Source organism: Mastigoproctus giganteus, chromosome 6 (genome assembly GCF_048544385.1).
Source record: "Mastigoproctus giganteus isolate SK-2022 chromosome 6, ASM4854438v1, whole genome shotgun sequence".
Lineage (NCBI taxonomy): Eukaryota > Metazoa > Arthropoda > Arachnida > Uropygi > Thelyphonidae > Mastigoproctus > Mastigoproctus giganteus.
Window position 1 is genome coordinate 136,893,013 of NC_143580.1, and position 26,644 is coordinate 136,919,656.

The following is a 26,644-nucleotide window of genomic DNA, read 5'->3' on the forward strand; positions in this document are numbered from 1 at the left end:
CAGCTGTTTTACTCCTTTAAAACACCTAGGCGATTTACTCTTGCCTATGACTAATGGCTTCATCTTGATAGTTCTGGCCATGTTGCATGGTAAAAGAACTGTAACCCTCTCCTTGATCTTCTTTCCTGCAGATGCAGTAGAATTTTTAAAAATCATGCAGTGGTTTTGGGTTAGCTCAGTAGTACAACCCTGTTTCATCTGTATTAAAAACGTTTTCCGGATTATAAGTGCTTAACACAGTTTGCTAAGAGGTTTTCAACCAGGTGTCAGCTGCAGAACCATCAGAATCCTGTTTTTCTCCGTGAATTTTTTGTAAACAGTATCATGCCTCTCCTTCCATCTTGTCAGTCATCTGTTTGTAACCTTAAACTCTTCATGTAGTTTATCAGCAAAATCACTAGCTTTTTGAAGAAGAATGCTACGATTGATTGGTGCATTAAATGAGCTGGCCTGTTTGAACCAAACGACAGAGCTTCATCTACTGTTTGGCATTTCCCTTCACACTTCCCTTTTCTGGTTTCACTAATCACATTAGTGTTTAATGTGTGAAATGATTTTAATAATTTTGATAAAGATGACCAAGGCACTCCTAATTTTACTGCCACTTCCCTTTGAGACATATTACCTAAGTTTAATTTATTGTACGTTTCTATAATTCGTAACTTATGTCTTACACTCAAATTCAGTCTCTTTCTGTTCACTGACATTTTTTTTTGGGCAGTAAAATTTAAAACAGTAAAAAAGATAAGCGTCGATCAATAACAAAGAACACGACACACGCAAGTGAGACGAAGTTTAGATATAGAAATGAAGAGCAGATTTCAGTGAAGGGGAAACACATTTCACCATAATAACTTGAAAACACAGAATTCCAGCTATTGATATCATTGCAAATGCAATAAGATCGAGTTTACTACCCGTTTATTGCACTAACAGAATTGCATTAACAGAAAAGCCCAATAAACCAGAAACTACAAATTGTTTTTATTGTTTTATGGTTGTGACCTCTATAAATGTGGCCTCCAGAAATGTGCTTTAGAAAAAGATCAGAGGCATTCAAAAAAAATTTGATTTGAATCGGTTCTTTGAAATTTGATTCTATAAAGTGACTGAATCTAATAATTTTCTAATATTATTTATTCAATAAAGTGACCGATTCGAATAACTATAATTGTATTTCAATGCCGTGACTGAAATACGGTTCAGGACTTGCACATGGGGGGGGGTGTCATATTCGCACAGTTACTAACAGTCCCACCATCGTGAAGTTGCAAGCAGAGGTTTTGGCTGTCACAGACTAACCGGACTTCGCCGAAATTAGGTCCCCTTGACTTGAGTGGCACCCAAATATCAGTTCCATCACCATTTTAAACTCCCAGATAGCAAGCAAAGTTTGACATATCTGAGAGAATGTCTGCAAAACCCTCAAGGACCAAGGTGAATATGGCGAATACTATTATTATTATGGTAATGAATGTCATTTTCTAACACACAGATGTGAATGCCTTCCTCTTCATATTCCAGCAGGAGGGAGAGAGAGAGAGAGAGAGAGAGAGAGAGAGAGAAAAAACAAAGCTTGAGTGAAGTTTACTAGTTAGCACAGAAGTTAGTCTTATCGATGCTGCATTTATCTCTTGCCCTGGGGAGAGACTCATTCATGAAAAGCCAATGTCTAATCAGAATAAAGAGGTGTGCAACTAATTTTAAAAACGAAAAATAAGAAAACTGACTCTTATTAAAACTAACATGTCGCTAAATTTTGTACATTTTACACAACATTGTAAAGATCTGGAAGTGTGGTTTATTTGTATCTTAAAAATTATATTTTGAACTGACAACATACTTTTGAAGTTGGACTTCTTTTTCTTTGAAATAGCTTGATAATACATCCAGTTTTGTTTGAGCTTCAATCTTGTCCTGAAGAGCTTGTGTATAATTAATTTTCAGTTTTTCTATAGTAGACTCTTTTTCTGCAATTTGTACTAATAAGACATAAAAAATAAAAATGTAAATATAAAATACATAATGTCACATGTGAGCAATAACTTCGTTTTTTGAAATGTTAAATGTATAACAGTCCATATAGATAATAACCCACATCCATATAAGATAATAAACATAATGCAACATATACTGTATTTACAACATAATGTGGTGATCAGAAACATACTTAGAATTAAATTTTACACAAGCTGATATACACATTGGGCAGAAAACTTGTGTAGTCGAGACCCGCTAATTTTCATAAAATCAGACAAGTGCTAATTTATTGTGATTTTTTTTTTTGTAGAGGATCTGTGTTCTTATTTTGAATTTAAAATCAATATTGTAATTTTAACCAAATAGGATAGCATAGACTATTAAGAAGTATTTTTGGAATTTTAAATTTTAGAAATATTATATTTTAAGGCCGAAATTCTCTTACCTGAGATTTTTTCTTCAGGAATGGCTGCATCCGGGTGAGATACAATTAGAATAGTATTGAAATGAAATAAACCTAGTAAGAGGATGAAGGAATAAAAGTAAGCTTTGATCCTAAATCCATGCATGGGGAAATAATAGAAGTATAAAGGGAGATGATTTACTGAAGCTTGATGGGGGCTTTTCATTTATACCCCAAGGGTATAAACAAAATTAGGAATTTTTTTTGAAATTTGGAATTTTAAATTCTAAAAAATTTAAAATTACAAAAATTTTAACCAAATCCTATTTGGTTAAAATTCACAAGATCGATTTTAAATTCAAAATGAGAACACAGATCCTCTACAAGAAAAAAATCACAATAAATTAGCATTTGTCCAATTTTACGAAAATTAGCGGGTCTTGACTAACAAGTTGTCTGCTGAACATGTCTAATCAAGTTTTGAGACTTTAGGATTTCCATAAAGTTTTTTTTTACACTATGTCATGTTGCTGAGATATACACTGAATGGCCAGTTTATTAGTTTCTTTCTCCATCCACCAAGGGACTAACCGCATCATCAGGAACCATCAAGTAGAATAACAACATTATTGTACTTATGTACCTCTCAGTTTAGTGTGGTATTTTTAATTTAAATTTAAACTTAAAATCATTCCTCAAACTAGAACAGCAAAACAAAGACAATTCAAGGGCAATCTCCTGAAAATCAAGGTTTAGAGTATGCCTCACTTGCACCATATTTGCAGAGGCATCTTTTTAATGACATGATAAAGACAAAGGAGATGTGTTTGTGAGTTTTATGCAGAGAGTGTGAAGAGATTAAGTCAAAATTTAGCATTCTGATATGCAAATATGAGAGCTTGAAGAAAAGACAATGTCTTCAAAGGAATTAATAATGAGGAAACCATCATGCTTAGCTATGATGGTTTCCTCAATACTAAAACCAACACTCATGCATTATACAATACAGCAGAATCATTAAAGGTGGAAAGCACTGTTTCCACAGGAAGTAGCTATTGTAAATTACTCTATTCTCAGGAAAATATAATGTGCAAAAAGGACAGACAGAATAGGACAAGGGTATGTCTACAAGAGGTAAAGTTAAGGACATTGTAAACATTATTATTTAAGAGCACAAAAGGTGATATTGCTGATTAAGAAAAGGTCTGAAGATTTACTTAACAGGTATGGGGCAATGATGAGGAAAAGGTGAGTTAGAAACAAATTTGAAAGTGTCTGGAATTCTTCCCAGACATGATAGGAAAAATACGTGAAAGCATTATTAATCAATTGTCAATCAAAGCATGGATAAGGAGGTCATTATCCCTTTGTATAAGGCAATGGTTAGGCCACACCTTGAGTACCGCATACAGGTGCGACACTTCATTTCAGGAAGGATGCAGAGCTGCTGGAACGAGTACAGAGAAAGGCAACGAGACTGGTGAGGGAACAAAGGGCTGCTCTTACCAGGAAAGGTTTAAGTTCTGCAAATTCCAGAGTCTGGAGACTAGGCACCTCCAAGGTGATCTGATGAGGTGTATAAGGCCTTGAATGGTTTGAGCAAGCTCAATGAGGGGTAGTAAATTCAAATTGAGGAAAGACAGTTGTAGAATAGATGTGCAGAAATTTGCCTTTAACTAGTAGGTGATTGATTGCTTGCTGGAGCAAACTTCCATCTGTTGTTGTGAAAATTGATAGCTTAAATAAATTCAAGGAAGAACTAGATAAACTTTTAAACTGAACGGATGGGTGAAATGGGAAGTTTTTCCTTTTTTTTTTTTTTTTTGGCTGATTAATGGAACAGAATTTTCCTAGCATGCTGTTTACTTGTTAACAAGAGAGACTATTTTTAAAAGAATGAGATACGCATAAATATAAGGGGTGGAAGAATATTTGCAGATGCTATCAGAGCAATGTTAGTCAAGTTGGAAAATAGCTACTTTGGAGAGATATACATGCACTGATAGTTTAATAGCAGCAGCAAAATTGATTCCCACAGTGCTTTTATTGGGACACGCAACAGTCCAGAAAGCAAGGTGTGAGGGGAGGGATTAAAAGGTCTGTTGGGGATCCTCGTGTGTGCAACAAGCATATATGGGCTATGCAAAGGATATTAAGTAAAAACAGGCACACATATACTTGCTTGTAAATTATTGCTATGAGGACAGTAATAAATTTGATAAACCTGAAGTATTGGCCAAGTCATCAAATGTGGACATTTTTTAGGGATATTAGAAACAGTGCCACTCTGGTATAGGAAATGCAGAATCTGAATATGTACTAGAAAGGACAGGGGTGGGGGGGGAGGAAAAATGAAGAGTCATGCTCTTTGCTAATAAGCACACAGAATCTCAGGCAGGGTACCCAGTTGACAGGTTGCTAGTGTACTGATGAGTCAGATACATGTAATACAGTTGATTCCGATTATTGGGACACATCGGGACTGGTGCATTTTGGCCTGATTAAGCAAAGTTTCACATAAATAGCTAAAAATACAGTGGACCCCTGCTTTACAACTGGTTCATGTTACGATGTACTCACACAGTAAAGTACCGCTCACTATACAATTTGTAGTAAGCACCGGTCATTGTGATCACGTTTGTGAATTGAATTTTAATTATATTAAACAGCAATTATAATTAGCAAAAATTGGAGGAATATTATCCACAGGCTATAAAAATAAAGATATATGAAGCACAAATTTACCCTTTATTACCTTACCAATTAAAAAATTAAATGATACGTGAAAATCGGAAGAATATACATGATGATACAACTAGTTAGTATGTACTGTAATATGTACATACTAACTAGTTGACATTTCTGTTCACTGACATTTGTGGGTGGGGGTTAAAATTTAAAACAGTACAAAGATAAGCAATCAATAACAAAGAACATGGCACACACAAATTGCAAGTAACACGATACGCACAAGTGAGAACGGAGTAACAAGTTATGAAGCTTTAAAAACAGGAATGAAGAGAAGATTCTGAAAATTAATTTTTTTTTTATATGATTGAAGATTTCATGGAAGTGTAAACACATTGCACCATAATAACCCACAGAATTCCAGTTGTTGGTATTATTGCAAATTCAATAAGATCGAGTTTACTATTCGTTTATGATAGATTGCCCTAACAGAAAAGACCAATAAAAAGGTGACCGCTAATTGTTTTTATTATTTTATGGTTGTGACCTCCAGAAATCTGACTGAACCACGAGGTATGGTCGGAGACAGTCGTTGAGTAATCTTGAGTTCTGTGGTTTCCTGCCCTGATTAAATGGCATGTTGTCCCAATTAAGCAAAGTAGTGGGTTCTGTTTAAGATTTGCACCAAATAAACAGCTGCCCTGATTAACCGGTAGCCCAAATAACTGGAATCCACTGTATAAGCAATGGCAAAACAAAAATTAAAATAAAGTATTTTTTAGGGCAAATGACTGTAATGAGCAAAGTGAACAACCATATAGACAAATAGAGTGGAACAGTAAATCAGAATGTCTTATAATGAGTGATTGTAATTTTCCAGATATTGACTGAAACTTGTGGATAAATAAATAGATCCACTTTATTCGGTGACTGTTTTCAATACCAACATGTTAGCCAACAAGCTAAAGCAATACTCTTGATCTGATTATCAACAGTGACTCTTCATGCATTAAGAATCTTCAGGTACAGTAACAATTATATGACAGTGACAACAACATACTGATATGATATTTTTGCTTTTGAAAAGACAACTGCAATGGTCTCAGACAGTTTTAAAATTCTAAATGGCAAGTATTCAAGGAAGTAGTTGTAGAAGTTACTAAGCTTTATGTACCAACTAAGAGATATTGTTCAGGGTTTAGACCAAAATAGATCAGATGAACTGATGAGACCACTGGCAGAGATGAACAATATATGGGGTTATTATAAATTATCAGAGGACACAAAAGCTTACAATAAGTATAAACTAGTCTTCAATCAATTTGCTAAGGGGAGAGGGAGTGGAAATAAGCAAGCAAGGGAGATTGTGAGAAGTCTTTGGCTAATATAAGCAATTAGCATTAGCATAAGCATATGATGCAAGAAAGCAAGTTTATATAGCATCAGCCAAAAGAAAAAAAAAAAAAACACCCTTCCCATTTCACCCATTCACTAACTCCAAATGTTTGTCTAGTTCTGCCTTGAATTTATTTAAACTGTCAACTTCTACAACGACAGATGGAAGTTTGTTCCAGCAAACAACCACCCGCTGGCTAAAGGTAAATTTCCACACATCTATTCCACAACGTCTTTCCTCAATTTGAATTTATGTCCCTTCAGGCAACTAATCTAGGCAAGAGGAAGAATGCCATCAGCATTGTGCTTGCTCAAACCATTCAAAGCCTTATACACCTCAGTCAGATCACATTGCAGGTGCCCAAGTCTTCAGACAATGCAATTTGCAGAAATTAAGCTTTTCTTTGTAAGAGCACCCCTTGTTCCTCCTTTGATCCTCCCTTGTGAATTGGGGTCACATTTGTACATCTACATTCCATGGGGACCTCTCCTCACCAAGGAAGCCCTAATAATTATGGCTAAGGGTTTGCTTACTTCCTTTGCTGTCTCCTTTAATGTAACTCTGGATAGGTGCGTTTCTTATGTTTATCTTCAACAATTTCTTCTCCACTTTGCTCTCAGTTATTACGAAATCATTTAGCTCCCTGCCAGAAGTTTATCAAATTCTGGCATTCCTCTCTCTGAATAACTCCTCATGTGTGAATGTAGATGCAAAATACTCATTAAGTTTGTCAGCAACCTGAGCAGGATCCTCAACAGTCGAACCGTCGATATCAAGGGGACCAATCTGATTCATCCCCTTCCGTCTGGAGTTCACATAAGTAAAGAACTATTTGCTGTTTTTCTTTCCATCGTTTGCCGGCCTAACCTCCTTTGTGACTTGATTACAGATGAGCTTATATCTACCATAAGCTTCCGTGTGACCTGATAATTTAGATGCATCCCATGCATTTTTCTTCTATGCCACGAGTCTCATTTGTTCATCTGACATCCATTTAGGCCTAAACCTTGAACAATATTTCTTAGTTGGTATGAAAAGCCTAGTAACCACCAAGATTAATTCTTTGAATACTTCCTATTTGGAATTTGCTGTTGGTCCCACTGTATACAATTTAAAAACTGTCTCAGACCACCGTAGTCACCTTTACAAAAGCAAAAACCGTTTATCCTTGATGGTAGTTAAATTTTTGAGTAAATCCCATCAGCACACTGTGGAAAAAAAGAAATCCACAAAATCTTGCTAGTGTGCAACCCACAAGTTCCTGTCAATGACACAAAGAGAAGAAGCAGCAAAGAAATGTTTGCTTATGTTAACACTTTTCTTGTTGGCTAGAAGGAAAGAGATGAATCATATTGCTCCACTAGATATGGATGGCCAAATTAATAATCCTATTCAGGTTGCTGACAAAATTAATGAATATTTATTAATTTTCTATAGCATCCTTATTCTTTCTTGGTGATGCACATAAATAGATATATGTTTAATTTGAAAAAGGATAACTGTGGGATAAATGTATAAAAATTTGCTTTCACCCAGAGAGTTATTCAATGCTGGAATGAACTTCCATCTGGTATTGTGGAAGTGGTAGTTTGAATAAATTTTAAGGAAGGATTAGACAAATTATGAGAGAATGGACAAATGATGAGTAGTTATTTTTATTTTTTGCCTTTTCAAGGCAAGCTTGCTTCCTGGCATCATTTGTCACTACTAAATTAATACTAAAAGCAGTAACATTCCACAGTACCTTCCAAAATGTCAGAAGCCTAAGGAACAAGGCTGAAAACATGGAAGGGCATATAAACCAGTTCAGACATCAAGATTTTTTTTCAGTCACAAGAGATAATAAACAAGATGGTGAGGGTTTCATCCTTTTTAAAAATTCTATCTTAAAAAATCCCATGTCCACTAGTTGGACACTAACCTTTTTTCAACTAACATTCACCTTTATGAAGCACTACTAATGTCTTTAAACATGGAATCAATGACCTTAAATGCATAGGTAGGATATATATCCTCCACCCACTGCCCCAACAGTGGACATGACAAAAGTTACGACTTTGTAAACTGGCTGATCAATAAGCTTCATGCCTCAACAATTTATATTCTGTGTAGAGATTAACCTGGCTCCTGTTCTAGTTGCCCTAAAAGCAAAACTGTTGCTAAGATAGGGTCATCGTCATCATCATCAGCCATTTTCAATCCACTGCAGGATGAAGGCCTCTCCAGCAACTTTCCAGTTCCTTCTGTTTTGAGCACTGGCCATCCATTTACTACTCAAAAACTCATGAATTTCATCTATCCATCTCTGCCTTTGTCTTCCAGGTTTTCTTCTAGCTCCTCTTGGGTACCATTCTGTTATTTTCTTAGTCCATCTGTCATCATGTCTTCGAGCTATGTGTCCTGCCCAAGACCATTTTAGTTTTTTAGTTTTGATAAGAATGTCCTTTACTTGAGTTTGCTGCCTAATCCATGTGTTTCTCTTCTTATCTAACAGTCTGATTCCCAATATAATTCGTTCCATTCTTCACTGTGTAGTTCTTAGCTTCTCTTCCATTCTTTTCGTGAGTGCCCAAGTTTCACTTCCATAAGTCATGGTGGGGAGTATACATTGATTCATTATTTTACGTTTCAGACAAACTGGGATATTGCTCTTCAGTATGTGACTATATTTCCTGAATGCTATCCATCCAAAATTTATTCTTCTCTTGACTTCCAGCCATTTATCATTATTACAGCTAATAACTTGTCCCAGATAAGTACATGACTCCACCTTTTCAATTACTGCTCCTTCAATCATTATTTCCCTTTCTGTGGCATACTTGTTCATCATTACTTTTGTTTTAGCCATATTCATCTTTAGTCCAAAATCCTTAATAACTGTGCATAACTGATTAAGATTTTCCTCTAATTCTTTGGGATCGTGGCTTATGACCACAATGTCATCTGCAAATCGTAAATGGTTTAGGTACTCTCCGTTCACATTGACTCCTTTCTGCGACCAGTCTAATCTTCTGAAAGCTTCCTCAAGGGCAGCAGTAAACAGCTTCGGAGATATTGTGTCTCCTTGTCGAACTCCTTTCTCGATTTTAAATTTCCTACTGTCTTTGTTTAGTCTAATAAAGGATGTAGCACTCTCATATATTTTCTTCAAAATCATAATATATGGAGTATCCATGCCTTGTCTTTCCAGTGCCCGAAACATTGCCTTATGCTGTATGGAGTCAAATGCCTTTTTATAATCCACAAATGCCAGGCATAATGGTGTTTTATATTCATTTGCTTTCTCCATTACCTGTGATATTACGTGAAGGTGATCCATAGTTGAGAATCCTGTCCTAAAGCCAGCTTGCTCTTTCGGTTGATTCTCATCAAGTATTCTTTCTAATCTGTTAGTAATGACCCTTGTGAACAACTTGTAGATATGGGATAACAAGCTAATTGGTCTATAATTTCCGATTTCTGATTTATCTCCTTTCTTATGCAGCAAAACTATGATTGCATTATTCCACTGCATAGGCATCACACCTTTTCTAATGCACTTTGTGAAGAGCCTTGCCAGTTTTTGTGTTATGTCTCTTCCTCCCAATTTTAACAACTCTACAGTAACTTCATCTTCCCCCGGGGCTTTCCGATTCTTCATTTTCTTCAATGCATGTTCTACCTCATCAGGAAGAATATCGGGTATGTCGTATGTGTTGCTACTTTGCAATCCATCTTCCCCACTGCTGGTATCATTCCCTCGCTCCTTGTATAATTCTCTATAGTAGTCTTCTGCTATTTGAATTATGCCTTCTCTGCTGTTTATAAGTACACCATTGCTATTCTTCAGTTTCAGTATCATTTGTCTTTCTGTATTACTGCTCATGGCTGCTGATTTAAATCCTTTGTTTTCCCTTAATGCTTGTTCTACTTTTCTTGTGTTAAATCTTCTTATGTCCTCTCTGAGTCTCTTTCTAATGGCTTTGCATAACTCAGTATACTCAATTTTCTCCCTGTCAGTGTTTTTCTTGCTCTTCATTTGTCATCTTTGGTTCATCATGACAAGTGTTTCTTGACTAATTTTTTCTTCTTTGGATTTCTGTTTCCCTATAGGTTTCTTGGGCTTTATCACTTTCAGAAAGTTGTAATATTCCTCGTCGATATCTTGGTCCTGAGCAGTCTGCAGAAGCTCAAACTTGTTCTTAAGTTCCAGTACATACTGCTTTTTCTCCTCCTCTGTTATTTCAAAGACCTTTGTATTATTTACTCGAGTCAGTTTTTTCCTTTCCTTTCCTACATCTATATCAAGTGTACATCTTACCATTCTGTGATCACTTCCAACATTTACCTTATTCAGGACGGTAACATCATTCACAATATATCTTCTGTTAGTGAGGACGAAGTCGATTTCATTAGTTGTTAATCCATTTGGACTCTTCCATGTCCACTTTCTGTTCACCCTTTTCTTGAAAAAAGTGTTCATTACTGACATTCCTTGAGATTCTGCAAATTCCACAAGTCTTTCACCTCTTTTATTTCTTTCACCAATTCCAAAATTTCCTATAGTTCCTCTTTCTGCGCTGTTTTGCCTTTTTCCAACCTTAGCATTGAAGTCCCCCATAATAATAGTGTAGTGGGTTTTCTGCTCATCTAGAAGACTCTCAATTTCAGTGTACATTTCTTCAACCTCTTCATCATCATGGCTCGATGTTGGTGCATAAATCATTATAATCTTTAGCTTGTACCTCTTAGAAATCTTGAGTATTAGTCTTGACACCCTTGGTGATGTACTTTTGAATTCCAAAATGTTGTTTTTAAAATCTTTATGGACCAGAAACCCAACTCCACCTTCACTCCTTTCACTGTTTCCATTGGTGTACAGCAGATTTCCACTTGATAAACTTATAAGTGATTCATTTCTTCTTCTTGTTTCAGCCAAACCGATGATATTCCAATTCACATTTTCTAATTCCTTTTCCAGCTCTAATATCCTGTCTTCACCGATGAGTGATCGTACGTTATAACAGGCCAAGTTCAATTTTCGTGCATGGCAGCCTGGTCGTACCCAGAGATTCTTGGCACCCTCTGCCTCCACTCTGATCCTCTCGCTGCCGTAAGAGGGAGAGTGAAAGCTGCTGGGGACTGAGGGCCATTTGTATTGTTGTGCTCTCATTGCTGGAGGGTTTGGTCTTTTCCTCTTCACGCTGACCAGGCGTCTTGAAGAGAACCACTCTACACATTCGTTGCCACCTAAGTGACGTAACAGTGCTTACCATCGAGAAGGTGTGCATGAGTGGATTTTAGGGAGGCAGGCCAACTGGACTTCTCCTAAATCTTCTGTAATAGAGAGATATTGGATCCATCAGTGTTTTAGGCTGAGTGTCTGATAACACACAGGATACCTGTTCCCCTCTAAGCCCCCCTCTAAGATAGGGTCATGTTCACCACTAACTATGCTTTCAGATGACCCTTATGAGTCGATCGAGTCTGACTCCTGCCTATTTCAATGAATACTGTATACATTCATTAGGTGCACCCAAAACTATCATCCCTCGTCCTCCTCCCTAATGGAGATAAAGAAATTATGATAGTGCCAAAGTTTCTCAACCCACTAGACTGCAGTAAAGCAAGCCAACTTAATTATATGACATGATGTAAAAGTAATGTGTTAATTATAAATAAATTTATAGAAATGAATATTCATAGCTCAACACACTTTCAGTTTTTGTAGCTCACACTTGTATTTTGTCATTGTGTATTTCATTCTCAAACTAGATATAGCAATAGTTTTTACCACCAGCATTGCTAGTGATGAATGTGTGTAAGTGGCTGCACTGATAATGATAATAATAATAACAATAACAGTAGAGAGAACAGATGAGATTTTGAAAATGTATTACAATTTGTTATGCTCTGAATAAATAAGCTTAATTACTGATAGAATAGCACCCTTTACAGAAAATAACAGAAAGTGAATTTAATAGTTTAAATTGCAAGTTAGAGTGCGGTTTTCCAACAATTAGGACGATTGAAGGGTTCATCTTCATTTATTTAAGGATACGGCAAGAACGTGGATTTTTATCGATGTTCAGAAACAATGAATCGCATAGCACCAATCTGAAAAAGGAATGAATATGAAAAACCTTAAGAGTGACAGATGTTAACTCATGTAACAGAAATTTTAAAACAGTTTCAGAGGACTAATAAAGATGATGATTATAAAATTTCTTTGGAAAGATTATAAAAAATTTGTGAAGGAAATCGACCTCAGGGGCTCACATCTTGTGAGTATGGGCTTGGCACACCCAGGGTCCTGAGCTGGATAGCATCATTCTTCTCTTTCTTGGTGATTCCCTTCTACTTTTCTCTCTCTCTCTCTCAGGGAAATTCAGAATTTTTTTTTTTTTTTTTGGCTGGTGCACCAAAGCCTCAGGCTTCCTTGCATCATATGGCTAATAATAATAAATAAAAACTTATGCACACCAAATTTTAGGAGTTAACAAACTATCAAAATCAGAAGCAAAAGAAATGTTTTAAGTTTTACAAATACACACTGATAATCTTAAAGGTAAAACTAAAACAGGAGAACATTTTCTTGCAATGTCATTACACATTTCAGTCAACTGTGATAAGTACAAAAGATGGAACACTGTTCTGTGTGAAATTTGAAAGAAATTTAATGAAAGCTAGCTGTCACTCTGAAGCAGAGGCCAAATGACAGCACAAATTATACAAACAATGGCAAATGAATCTGAAATAGAATAAAGAAAACAGAATAAAATAAGCAATAAAGTGGGGGGAGGGCAGAAAGATTACTGCATATTGTGGCCATCAACAGCAAACTTTAGGGTAGGAAAAATTGCACTGGACAAATTTACTTCCATGGAGTGATAATGGTGGCAGCAGCAAATGTAATAGTAAGAGGAGGAGGAACATTGTGATTGCTGTATACTTTCAACAATTACTGTTTCCTGAAATTAGAGGCAACTGAACAGGTTATGCTCTCCACTGTGGCTGTAAGAGAAAGTATGTTATGCTGATTGCCTCAGGCCTGTCTTTTTTGAATATGCAGTGATCATCACTGCTTACTCCAAATGAGAAAATGGGATGGCAATGGATTTAATTTTAATGGATCAAGCTGCTAATTGTCTGGAAGGTCTGTCTTGGATTCTCTGGTATCTCCCAGCATAGTTCCCTCTAACTGTTTTCCTCAGTGTGCAGAATGAATATTGCTCTGTGCACTTACCTTAAACTGTTGCACAGCTGGTTGCCATACAGAAATAATTAATGATAAAAATTATTAATAATAATTACTTATGATTTTTTCAAGTGAATTGAAAAATAAATTTAATGACAGAAAATTATAACTATTAAATAGTTTTGCAAATATAAAATTAGCATTACGAAAACCAACCCTTATATGCCTCCCATTCGTCCTTTACTGACAGTAAGACAATGTGATCTCTTATTGGTGAAGGTTAAGAGGCATGTTTTCAGTGAAAACTAATTTCTTTGAACTCTTTGTGTTGTGGTTCATTTGAATTTTCCTGCATATAGTTCTTAACAGATATAAAGCATAATTTGCATTCGAGTAACAGAAATATGTAAATATGGATGACCCCCCCCCCCTCCACGAAGTTCCTTGTAAACTGGAACTTGGGTGCAGACATATTTGAATGCATTCCAGAATTAGTGATGGGCATAACTGAATGAATCATTTGAATGACAGGAGTATAATCAAAATAATCAAATGATTTGTTATAATTGAAATAATTGATTATGACCTCTTCAATTATGCCCATCAATAACCAGGATAGAATGCAGTGTACACTCGAAAAATTCAGTACATGGCACTTCCAAAATCACTGCATGGCTGCGCAGGCATGCAGCTTGGAGAGAATCCTGCTTCCTAGTGCCGGCAGGAACATGAGTGTGCGCGCGCATGTGCGAGTGCTTGTGTGGAGGTGGGTGGGTAGTACTGGTTTGGGAGATCTGAGGCCTGGGAAGAGGGATACTGGGAAGGTGGGGAACTCTGAGAATGATTGTGGAAGACCTACAGGATAATAGGACTCTTGAGGCAACGTTATGGCTCTTGCAAAGGCTGTGAAACCCCACATTGCTTCACTACCCTCCCCAAGTTGCCCCCGCAGTTTGTTTTCAGCAATTCAGGCAATATGACTGTGGTTGCCTGATGTAACATTTAACTTGCAGGCAGTCTATTCAGTAGACACATACAAGGGGGATCATTGTTCTCAGTGTCTAGAGAAGCTTGTGGTCGCCTGTAAAATATATCTTTATTTGTGCTGTTCAACTAATTTGATGACAGATTACCCCACTACTGGGTTGTAAGGGGTTTCATGGTCATCCTGATGCAGGGTGCTTATACTGATGGATAATCGTTGAAGATGAGAATGTTTCTGACCCAGAAAAGTTCAGGGGCTGTCTTGGAGACTACAAAGGTTCAGGTCCCTTGGGAACATGTCACATTAATGAATATGGCCTTCAAGCTGAGACAGATGGTTTTAGGAGCATCGGCAACTAAGGCCATGCTCCGTGTATATATTCTCTGTAAATTGTGTGTGTTCTGAGGGCGATTTTCTGTTTGCTAGATTAAAAACATGAGTTTCTGTGAGAATAAACCATCCTACCCTTGCCCAAGACTGACTAACTCAGCCATGCTGTGAAAAAGACCCATAAAAAATTCCTCCGATCATTGACGGGATTTGAACTCAGGTCTTTTACACCTGGTATGGGGAAGATGGCGATCCTACCAATTGTGCTACCCATGAGGGCAATGATGCAAGGAAGCAAGCTTATACAGTATCAGCAAAAAAAAAAAAAAAAAACCCTACCCACATTACTTGCCCATTGCATCTAATTATTTAACTAATCATAATTTAAATTTACTCAAACTACCCACTTCCAAAACACAAGACTAAAGTTTGTACCAACAACTAATTGCTCTCTGGGCAAAAGCAGATTTTCACACACTTGTCCTGCAACCATCTTTCTATTTATGTTTATGTCTTTTTATGTGTATCATCCAAGAAAGGTGATTTAGTTTACTCAATCCATTTAAAGCTTCAATATTCTAAAAGCATGGAAACTCTGACTCCAAAATATAGAGTTTCAAACTGTGTTGCTAGGAAATCCCTATGATCATGCTAGAACAGCTGTAATTGTAACAAACAGAATAAAAAATTTTTAGATTTAAGGACCCAGTTGTTTCCTAGAATTGATTTCCCATGTTTAACCTTGTTTTGTTTTCAGTAGAAGAAAACAACTACAGTGAAACTTCTCCTAATGGACACCTCTCTTTAACGAACATTTTCAAATTCCCCAATTCTCCTCTATTGGTTTTAACGTGTTTTCAGCTTCTGTCTAGTGGACATTCTCTGTAACGGACATGGACAGGCAATCTGCACTTTTCGTTTAGATTAGCACTTAATTTGATCTCCCAATAACGGACAGCGGGCAAGCTCACGGCCCTTTTTCTAGGAATGTTTCTTCCATGTATTGCCTCAATCGCGTGTTTATTTTCTATTTCTGATTCTCTGAATTTTATCAAGGTTTATGTCGCGGTTCTAAACCCTTTTTCAAGAATTTTAAGGCACGTGTAAAACTTCTGATGAATTCGGTGTGTGCAGGGGGGGGGGGGGGATTTGGTCGGCCTTTTGTCTTTTGAGTTTCAGTTTTCAGTTTTGTTCAGTGTCGTGTGAAGTGCACAATGTCTTCTCGTTAACATTTAACTTTAAAAGATAAAGTCGAACTCATTAATGTGTATGATCGGTAAAAAAATAGTGTTCGCAATCTCGCTGCAAAATTCTAAATCGGGAAGACGCAGATAAGCGACATCCTAAAGAAAAAAAAAAATGAACTGCTCAAACAATTTTGGCAACACGTAAATGATCAGGTTCAAAAATCATTCCCGAAAACTGTTGGACTTCAAATTTGTCGCGCACGTGCTAAAAAAATTCCCATTAATGGGCCTATTATTAGGGAAAAGGCTTTGGAGGTTGCGAAATCTATGGGAGTAAATGAGTTCAAAGCTTCTGTGGATGGCTAGACAAGTTCAAAACTCGGCATAAAATTTCTTGGAAAACCGTAAGTGGTGAAGGTGGATCTGTTGATACTGTGGTTGTAACATAGCGGACCGTCAAATTGGAAGATTTATGTCGTGATTTTGAAGCTAAGGATATTTACAACTGTGACGAAACACGGTTGTTTTTAAAGCTCTTCCTGAAAAAACAATGAGTCTAAAAAACGAAAAGTGCCAGGGTGGAAAAATTTCTAAGGAACGCTTGACTGTACTATGTGTACAAATATGCTGGGAGGCTTTGAACAACCTCCTGTTATAGGAAAACCACAAAATCCTTGTTGTTTCAAGGGCATAAAGTTGAATCTTTTGAACGTTGACTGGAAGTCTAATAAAAAAGCGTGGATGACACGAGATATCATGAGCGAATGGATAAGTCACTTAACCAAAACATGACTCGTCAAAACATAAAAATTATTCTTTTCATGGATAATGCTGCATCTCACCCGCACATTGAATTGTCCAACATTCAAATCGTTTTTCTGCCATCAAACACATCTGCAGAGTGTCAGCCCTCGGATCAAGGAATAATAAAAAATTTTAAACTTCACTACAGAAAACGTGTTTTAAGACATCTCATTGCAAACATGAATGATGCAACATGTGCGAGTGACCTTGCAAAGAAACTCAGCATCCTAGATGCGATTCAATGGATTTTCTCTTCAGTAAACGCAATTAGAAAACAAACTGTCGTGAACTGTTTTGTAAAGTCTGGCTTCTCAAATGCAAAAATTGAAGTTGTGAACAGCAATGTGGAGCACCAAGAAGAACAAGAACTTCAACATCTATTGATAATGTACGATACTTCCGCTACAAGTGACCCTGGCTACAAAGATATAGACTCGAACCTCACTACAGAAGATGGTGCTCTAGATATCAACGACATTATCATCGATATTTTTCAAGAAGTTCCTCACGAGGAGGAAGAAATGGAAGGAGGTCATTCTGTCGAAGAACATATTAACGACGAACCACCGATGAAAATAGAAGAAGCGCTCATGACAAATCAATCGTTTAAAAATGTTTTTCGCCGCTGAAGAAGATACTGAAGGACTTTCGATGGTTTCTTCATTCCAAACAAATGTTGAAAACAAAATTATCAGCCGGAAGAAGGTGCAGAAGAAAATAAGTGATTACTGTATGTATTTTCTTAAGATAAAATCATAATATGCATAGCACAATTGTATGTATATTATTTACAAAAATATTGTGCAAAATCTGTATATAATTTAATTTAATTTTACATTAAACGTTTAAAACGATTTTTCTTTATCTCTTGTGTATGTAATTGTATATTATTTACAAAATATTGTTCAAAATCTGTATATATTTTAATTTAATTTTACATTAAACGTTTAACGATTTTTCTTTCTTTCTTTTTTTTTTTCTCCCTCAGACTTCTTGTTAGTGGACACTTCTCTCTAACGGACAGATTTTCGTTCCTATGGCTGTCCGTTAAAGGGAAGTTTCACTGTATTCAAATATTGTGAGCTGGCTGTTTTTGTTACAATGGCGATTTGGGGAGTGCACTACAGAGAAATTTTTTCTCTTTAAACTTTAAGTATTTGAGTGGCCACTTTAAAAGATGTCCTCCCAGCCCTCGGAACAGCCTGGATTCATCATGGCATGTGCTCAATGAAATGTTGCAAACTGGAAATAGTGAATTCTTACTCCTAAGAGCACGTTCCATGTCATCACAAGTACTCTATTGGACTGAGATCTGGTGGTTGGGGAGGTGACTGCAGTAGGCTGAATTCACACTCACTAGCTGACAGATGACTCTCATCAAATAGTGCAATGCCATCACTTTGTTTAAATGGAGGCTTGAAGTGGTGAAACCCATGTTTAGTCTCCTGAGCAAAGCTCTGGTAGCCCAATCTCTTCATCAATCATACTGCATGATTGATGTCTTTTGAGGTTATGATAGGCACCACAGTAAGATCCAATCTTCCTTACATTTTGAGTGTACAGCTCTAAAGCAGTGTTTGCAAGCAGTTGCTAGACAGTGCATGAGAACCTGCAGGAGGCAGCCAGTATAATCTTGGTGCCTCTACTCTGCAGATAGTGAGAGGGATCTGAATACTGTGTATGTGGGGGCATTGTAGAGGTCACGTTAAGTCAAGGAGCTGGGTATTCTTGCTGTGTGTACACCCTATACAAAAAAAAAAAAAAAAAAAAAACATTTGTCATAAATGTCACCCCCATACTTTTACTTTATCTACTGAATGCATCATGAATTGTCAAACTAACAGAACCAACTTATCTGTGAAAAGGCCTGAACTACGTAAACACGTCCCCATTCATTTCACAAATATATGTGGTCTCAGCTCCAATCTCAACTATGTCTACTTCCACATACAGTCTGAAAAGAGCCAGTTATGTTTTCTGACAGAATCACAGTTATCAGTTGCTTCAACCACTGCTTATCTCAGTTGTCCAAATTATTCACTGTATGATTCTTTTTGCATCATAGGTGGTACTTATGCATATGCCTGCACTGATATTCCCTGTCAAAGACTTAGTAATCTTCCCACTCCAATCTGTCAAATTCATCTGCTACCTCACTGTTCTCCTAACAACACAAAGACATCCTCCCAAGCAGAGATCCTTGGTCCCACAGGAAGCAGCTATAGTTGGTGACTTGACTGTCAAGGAAGAAGGAAATATACTGTGCAAAAAGATCAGGTGGAATAGGACCAGGGTATGTCTGTCAAGGGCTAAACTAGATGTTGTAGAGCAGCTATCATCTTTTAAGGGTACAAAAATGTAATACTGTTTGTACACATTGGCATTAATGACAATAAAAATAGATCTGAGAATTTAATTAACAAGTACAGAGCAATGTTGAGATAAAGTTGTAAATTAGGAATGAAATTGGAAGTGTCTACAATCCTGCTCAAACATGATAGGAGGTAGTATAGGATGAGAAGTTTGTCAATAAATTTGGTCTTGAAGAGGCTGTGCAAGGGTCCTGGGGTAGAATTTTTCTTAGTGTAGTCATGCTTGTTAACAGGAGTGACTATTTATACAGGGAAACACTCAAATAGAAGTTGTGCAAAACTATCATCTGATGCTAACAAGGCAGTGTCATGTTGGTCAGAAAACTGCTGGCCTCTTGGGATGCACAGAATAACAGTAGCTGCAGGCAGAGGCAAAATTGATTCTTGCAATGTTTCTATCAGAACATGCAGCAGCTTGGAAAGCAAGGTAATTAGTATTTAGCATTAGTATCTGTAGTGGCAAATGATGCAAGAAAGAAAGCAAGCTTACAGTATATCAGCCAAAAAAAAAAAAATAAATAAATAATCACCGCATTTCCCACATCACTTGTCCATCCTTCTCTAACAGTTTGTTTAGTTCTTCCTTGAATTTATTCAGAATATCTACATCCACACCACCATAATGCAGCCTGTTTCAAATAATCAACTACCCACTAGATGAAGACAAACTTCTGTACATGTATCCCTCAACCATCCTTCCTCAATTTGAATTTATGCTTCCTCACGTGTGTAGTATGAGCAAGCGGAAGGATGTTAGCAGCATCCAGCTCAGATCTACATCCTTACTCAACCAATTAAAAGTTTTAAACACCTCAATCAAATCTCTTATAGGGCCTAGTCTCCAGACTCTGCAATTCAGAGAACTGAAGCCTTTCGTGGTAAGAACACCCTATTGTTCCCCTCACTAATCCTGTTGCTCTTCTCTGCACCCATTCCAACAGTTCTACATCCTTCCCAAAATGAGAACTTCCAGGCTCGCATACAGTACTCAAGATGTGGCCTAACCATTGATTTATACAATAGGATAATCATCTCCTTGTTCCTGCTAGCAAAATTCCTGTATACCATTGATAAAATCTCAAGAGCTGTCCTAGAAGCTTGTCTGCATTACTCAGAGAACTTCATATCTGGCTGAACCTCTAGGTCCTTTTCATTCCCCACTATCCTGAGTGTGCTACTACACAGTTGGTATACTATTGTGGGATTACTGCTACCCATATGTAGTACCTTGCATTTGTCAATGTTAAACTTCAGTCGCCAATTCTCAACCCATCTGCATATAATTTTCTAGCTCTTATTGTAGTAGCATAACCCTTCATTAACCACACTGCCAATCTTTGTAATATCTACAAACTTAGCCACTAAGCGTGATATGCCTTGCCAATCAGTATCATTAATAAATATAGAAAATAGCACTGGGCCACTTATTATCAGTGAGTTATTATCAGTGAGCCCACTGATAATAACTTTGCCTTCTCCCACTCAATCATACCTTTATCCATAGCAGAAACTTTCCTTAATGGCACAGTACTTCAATAGGTACAGTAGCATTTTATGCAGAACAGCATCTAGAGCTTTTCTGAAATCTACATATATGTGGGAAAATTATTTTTTTGCATTCAGTTCTTTGATACTGCATCATAGTATCCAATCAGATTGGTCATACATGATCTCACTTTAACAAATCCTTGCTATGACTGCAGTATAACTGTATTCCTGTCTAGATGGTCGTGCATCACTTCTTTAATCAGTGACTCCATTACTTTCCCTGGAGCTTGGCCAGGAGGCTGACAATCCTTTTTGAGAGCATGTGCCAAAATTCCTGGTAGCTTTATGAAAAAACTTTGTTGCATACTCATGCACTGCTAACTTAAGTTTCTGTTATTTAACCATAAAGTAAAATTATATCTGGGAAGGTAGTGTATGCCACAGGTTTGCCAGTCCTGATCTAGGCATCAACCCTTTTCTTTATAAAATAAATACTTTCAGGTTGCAAAGATGGCATTCTTATTAAAAGCTGTATGATGAATTAATTTCTTGTTTTCACTGTCATGGAACTTCACAGTTCTATGAAATCCAGATATCAAATTTGTGATATGCAGCTTTTAGTTGTAGTAATCAGGGAAAATGATGCAAGAAAGAAAGCTTATATAGGATCACAAAAAAGAAAAAAAAAAAAAAGCACTTCATGGATCTAGTCCATGAAGAGCAGTGCCCATTGATAACCACTCTCTGTCTTCTTTCACTTAATCATCCTTTTATCCATAACAGTCTTATATGGGCAACAGTATCAAAAGCCTTCCTGAAATCTAAGTATATGATGTAAAAATTATTTTTTGATGTCATATATAACTGTTATACATTCAAATTGAATAAAAATAGTTGCAGGTTGGATTTGTGGTAATTTACCTTCAACCAGGTGATGGTTGGAACAAACTGCCATCTGGTGTTGTAGAGGTACATAGACAGGTGAAATGGAATGTGTTGTCTTTATATTTTTTGGTTGATGGTGTATAAGTCTGTTTTCTAGCATCATTTGCTGCCATTACTACTGCTACTACTATTATTAATAGTAATAATCACTTCAAACACTTTGACTTCCTTTCTCTGAAATTCAATTTTCACCAGTCTCAACTTTTCTAATAGTGAGGTATTTTTCCTTGGTGATTTATTATTCACAACTCAGGCTGGTTGAGATGCAAAGTATATGATGTAAAAATTATTTTTTGATGTCATATATAACTGTTATACATTCAAATTGAATAAAAATAGTTGCAGGTTGGATTTGTGGTAATTTACCTTCAACCAGGTGATTTGCAATTACTAATGACCTTGCACAGATTGTTCATTTATCAATCAGAATACAATACAATCCAAACCACATAGCCAACATTCTTGAACTTTTTTTCACAAACAATCCTTTAAAGTATATGGTCAAAGTGAGTGGTCCTCTAGGCAGCTCAGCACAACTTGGTGATGTCTCTTCTCCATCCCAATAGAACCCTTCCCTCGTGGCCGTTTTCAGGCTCATTTTGTTTGGCATTACAAGAATGTGAAATGGACATTCTTGTAATGTCCATTTCACATTCTGAAAGCCTATGCTTATTTTCCTTGGTGGGATTATTGTTTTAAATCCTCTAATGCAGTGGTCGCCAAAGTGGTCGATAGAAAAATATAAGACATCATTGTACGGGTAACATTTAACAAACGAAACGAGACCTATGTGTCTTCTTTGTGAAAAAAACTTTTAGTAACGATGCAATGAAACCAGCAAAAATGAAAGATCATCTTCAAAGACTCCATCCCGATAAGAAAGATAAAGATCTTGACTGTTTTAAAGAACTGAAAGAGAAATACACACATCGACCAACTATAAAATCATTTATGAAAGCATCTGCCGAAGCTGACAATAAACAAGGATTAACAGCCTCCTACAATATTTCTTTTAATATAGCAAAAAAAAAGGAAAACCATATGTAATTGCTGAGGACATTGTTATACCTGCAATCAAAGAAGTAATTGAAACCATAACGAAAAAAGATTCTGGCCCTGTTTTAAAATGCTTACCATTGATTGCGAATACTGTGAAAAGGCGTATTGGTGAAATGGCTGAAGATGTAGAAAACACTGTAGTATCAGAACTCAAAAATAGTAAGTTCTCTATCCAACTTGATGAATCTACATTCGATAGTTCTTCTATTCTTATGGTTTATGTAAGATATTATAGTAAAACCAAACATCAAATTATTGACGAATTTTTATTTGCAAAATATCTTGAAAGTGATGGAACAGGGTTGACAATTTTTGAGCGATTGGAGGAATATTTAAATAAGTATGATATTCCATTTACTAATATAACAGCAGTAGCCACAGATGGCGCACCTGCAATGGTGGGCCGTTATCGAGGTTTCGCTGTCTTTCTGAAAGAAAAAGTTCATAGTGTACGTACTATTCACTGTGTGTTGCACCGAAACCATTTGGTGGCAAAAACTCTCAATGACGAACTGCATGATACTCTAAGAGTGTGTATTAAATCTATTAATCAAATTAGAGCTCATCCTCTTAAATCGTGACTGTTTACCAAACTTTGTGAAAAAAATGAAGTATCAAACCAATTACTCTTGCATACTGAAGTAAGATGGATGTCTAGAGGTGCAAGTCTACAAAGATTTGTTGAGTTGTTCGACTCAACCCTAGTTTCTTACAGATGTTAATTTGTTTTTGAGTGATGAACTGAAGAGAAATAAGAATCATATTTTCTACTTGGCGGACTTATTTTAAAAATTTAATGACATACAGACCCATCTACAAGGTAAAGATGTCACGATTATTCAAGCTCGGACGATTCTTTTAGGCTTCCAAGCTAAATTAGCCTTATTTAAATCATCATTGTTACGAAAAGATTTTCACTACTTTTCGAATCTACGACAATTAGAAGTAAAAGATGAAGACTTAGAGATATACACAAAACATCTTCAAAATTTTTGCAATGATTTTAAATTGCGCTTTGCAGATTTTGAAAACATGCACATTCTAGACTGGATTATCATGCCAATTTTCTGCAGATACTGAAAATATTGAATGTAACTTACAAGATAACTTTTATTTTATTTTATTTTTATTTATTTATTTATTTTTTTGGTAGTTGTTGGCGCATAGGCTTCTGTGGCCATAATGCACCTCCCAAGGTTTTTGCAGTACTTTGATCCAAGCCCGAGGTGGGAATCGAACCCGCGACCTTTGGGTTACCAGGCAGGCACTTTACCCACCCGGCTAGCCCGGTCAGCACACAAGATAACTAACTTACTGAATTGTCAGTTGATCTTGAAGCTAAGACGCTTTTTAAAAATAGGACTTTAAGTTACTTTTGAACGAATATAAATGTTGTAGAAAAATATCCAAAACTTTCTGAAGTGGTACTCCCTTTTAGCTTGCATTTCCAAGCTCGTACATGGTTGAAGCTGGTTTCAGCCACGTTAATTCCATTTTAACAAAACAAAGAAATAAGCTAGATATAGAATTCTGTGGCGATTTAAGGTTGAAACTTACTAATTTTGAACCCAACATTGCTAATCTTGTCAAGAGTCATAAAGCACATCCTTCACATTGACAAGTTAGTAAATTGTATACTAAGTTAATAAAAGTCTTATTTTCATATATATAAGGAAGCTTGTATTATTGTTATTTTGTTATCTAAATTAAATTTTATATTTTATATATTATTTATCCCTCCTATCAAATATGTAATATTAAGAAGGACGTCAAAAACAAAAACGTATCCCTTTGATGTTAAGCCAATATAATAATATATACTATATTATACATACAATAAACACTAACTATAAAATAAACAATCTAAAAACTCACATAAGCGTCTTTTTTTTTTGCTTGTCCTATTATAATTATGTAATAGTAAAATAGAGGGGGTCGATAAAAAGTCAAGAAACTCTTGAAGGGTCGACGGTCAAAGAAGTTTGGCGACCCCTGCTCTAATGGAAGTGTTTTACTCAGACTATGTTAATAAAATTTATCTTGTAGGGATGAAATCCTTTATTCCACAATCCACCTTAAAATCTCATCCTTTATCTAAACCTTGGTTTTTAATAAATGTGCTAAGGCTGTTCAAGACAAAAACGTTGCATATCACAATTAGCCTGCACCGAAATCTCCAGGTTTATTTTATGCCTATACTAAAGCTTGCAAAAATTGTGAAGCAGTTATTAATCAATCCTGTTTTTTCACTTTTTTCCTGTTCATGATTTTGAACAGGAAAAAAGTGAAAACTTGCTTCTTGTCCAAATGGTTTTTGAGCAATCTGGTCTCTTGACAAAGCTTTTGGCCACAAATTTTGTTCATCTATACTTCCACCTCTGTTAAAACCTGATGGCTCTGTTGCCTCTTCAGCTAAAGATAAAGCCAACTTACTAGCAGCCTAGTTTTCTTCTAACTCTTGTATTGAAGATCTACCATTCTCAGTATGCTCCACTCAATTCCTCCATAGTCCTCTCTCAAAAAGATGACAGAAGAATTTTGAACAATCTTCATGCCAAGAAAGTTCTAGGTTCTGATGGTATTTCTCTACTTGTTCTCGAAATCTGCACTTCTGAGTTTACTCCTGTTCTGTTGCCTTTTTACATTTTCTCACATACAGGCATATATAGTCAGTTCCTAAAAAGGGTGGCAAATCCCTTAATCCAAATATCGTCCCATTACACTTACTTCTATTCTTTCTAGTGTAATGGAGAAATCCATTAACCACCAACTCCTAATCTATCTAAAACCCTTCCATCTAATAAATGATTGCCAGCATGGATTCCATTAGTGTCTATCCATTGGAGATATATTGGCTAATGTTACTTATATATGGAAAAATTCAATGGAAAAGTCTGGTGAAACCGAAGCAGTTGCTCTTGATATTTCTAAGCCTTTTGATGATGTCTGGCATAAAGGTCTTCTTAACAAGCTTCCATCTTACAGACTGCCAACTGTTTTTTTGTACCCGAGTACCCAGTGTTCTCTCTGACTGCTCACTGTGGTTCATGGTAGATGGCTCTGCCTTCACTAATGCTGGTGTCCCTCAATGCTCAGTTCTTTCTCCCATTCTTTTTGTCTTATATATTAATGACTTTCTTCCACTAACTGGAAATCCTATCCATAGTTTTGCAGATGAGAGTACATTGCATTCCATCTTCCAGTTTGTGAAACCTTAGCCTGCACAAACAGTTTATCTTCTTGAACATCCATCCCCAATTTCTTAAATGCTGATCTCCAGGTAATTCTCCAATGGGGAAAAGATAACTTAGTTAATTACAATCCTTTTAAAATTCAGTTCTGTCTAATATCTCACAAAAAGGAGTCTACCTTTTTGTGAGATATTAGACAAAGACAAAGACAAAAACTTATCTTTGATGATACTCAGATCTCTGGACAAGATCACATATCTTTATTAGGTACCTTGACTTCTAATCTCACTTGTACATAAGCACATTATGAATAGTGCTTCCTCCGAGTCTTAAAGATTAGGTTTTCTCTTTCACTCTTGGTGTTACTTTTCTTCCAAATAGCTACTCACTCTATACAAATCTCAAATCTGTCCTACCATGTCTGTTCACTCTCTGTTTTATAGACATATTGTTTCAGCTGATTGCCTTTTCTACAGATGGGTGCTATTTTTCTGAATTGACACCTATAGTCCCTCCTCTCTCCCATTTTCTTTTCCAAAGCAGTCTGAGAAAGTACTACAACCAGTAGCATCCATTTTTCTGTCCAACTTCAAATTAACAGAACCACCTTTTCTTCTTCCTCATTGATCTTTCTGTTTT

General features: G+C 36.4%; 1 protein-coding gene across 2 annotated transcripts in view; it reads right to left on the minus strand.

Moving 5' to 3' along the window:
- Tango1 (transport and golgi organization 1) overlaps positions 1-26,644 on the minus strand; it is a 528,108-nt gene that overhangs the window by 148,424 nt on the left and 353,040 nt on the right. For both annotated transcript variants that reach the window (XM_090376510.1, XM_090376509.1), the window contains exon 17: positions 1,844-1,982. In XM_090376510.1, the coding sequence (XP_090232636.1) occupies positions 1,844-1,982 (139 nt within the window). The remainder of the gene's footprint in view (positions 1-1,843; positions 1,983-26,644) is intronic.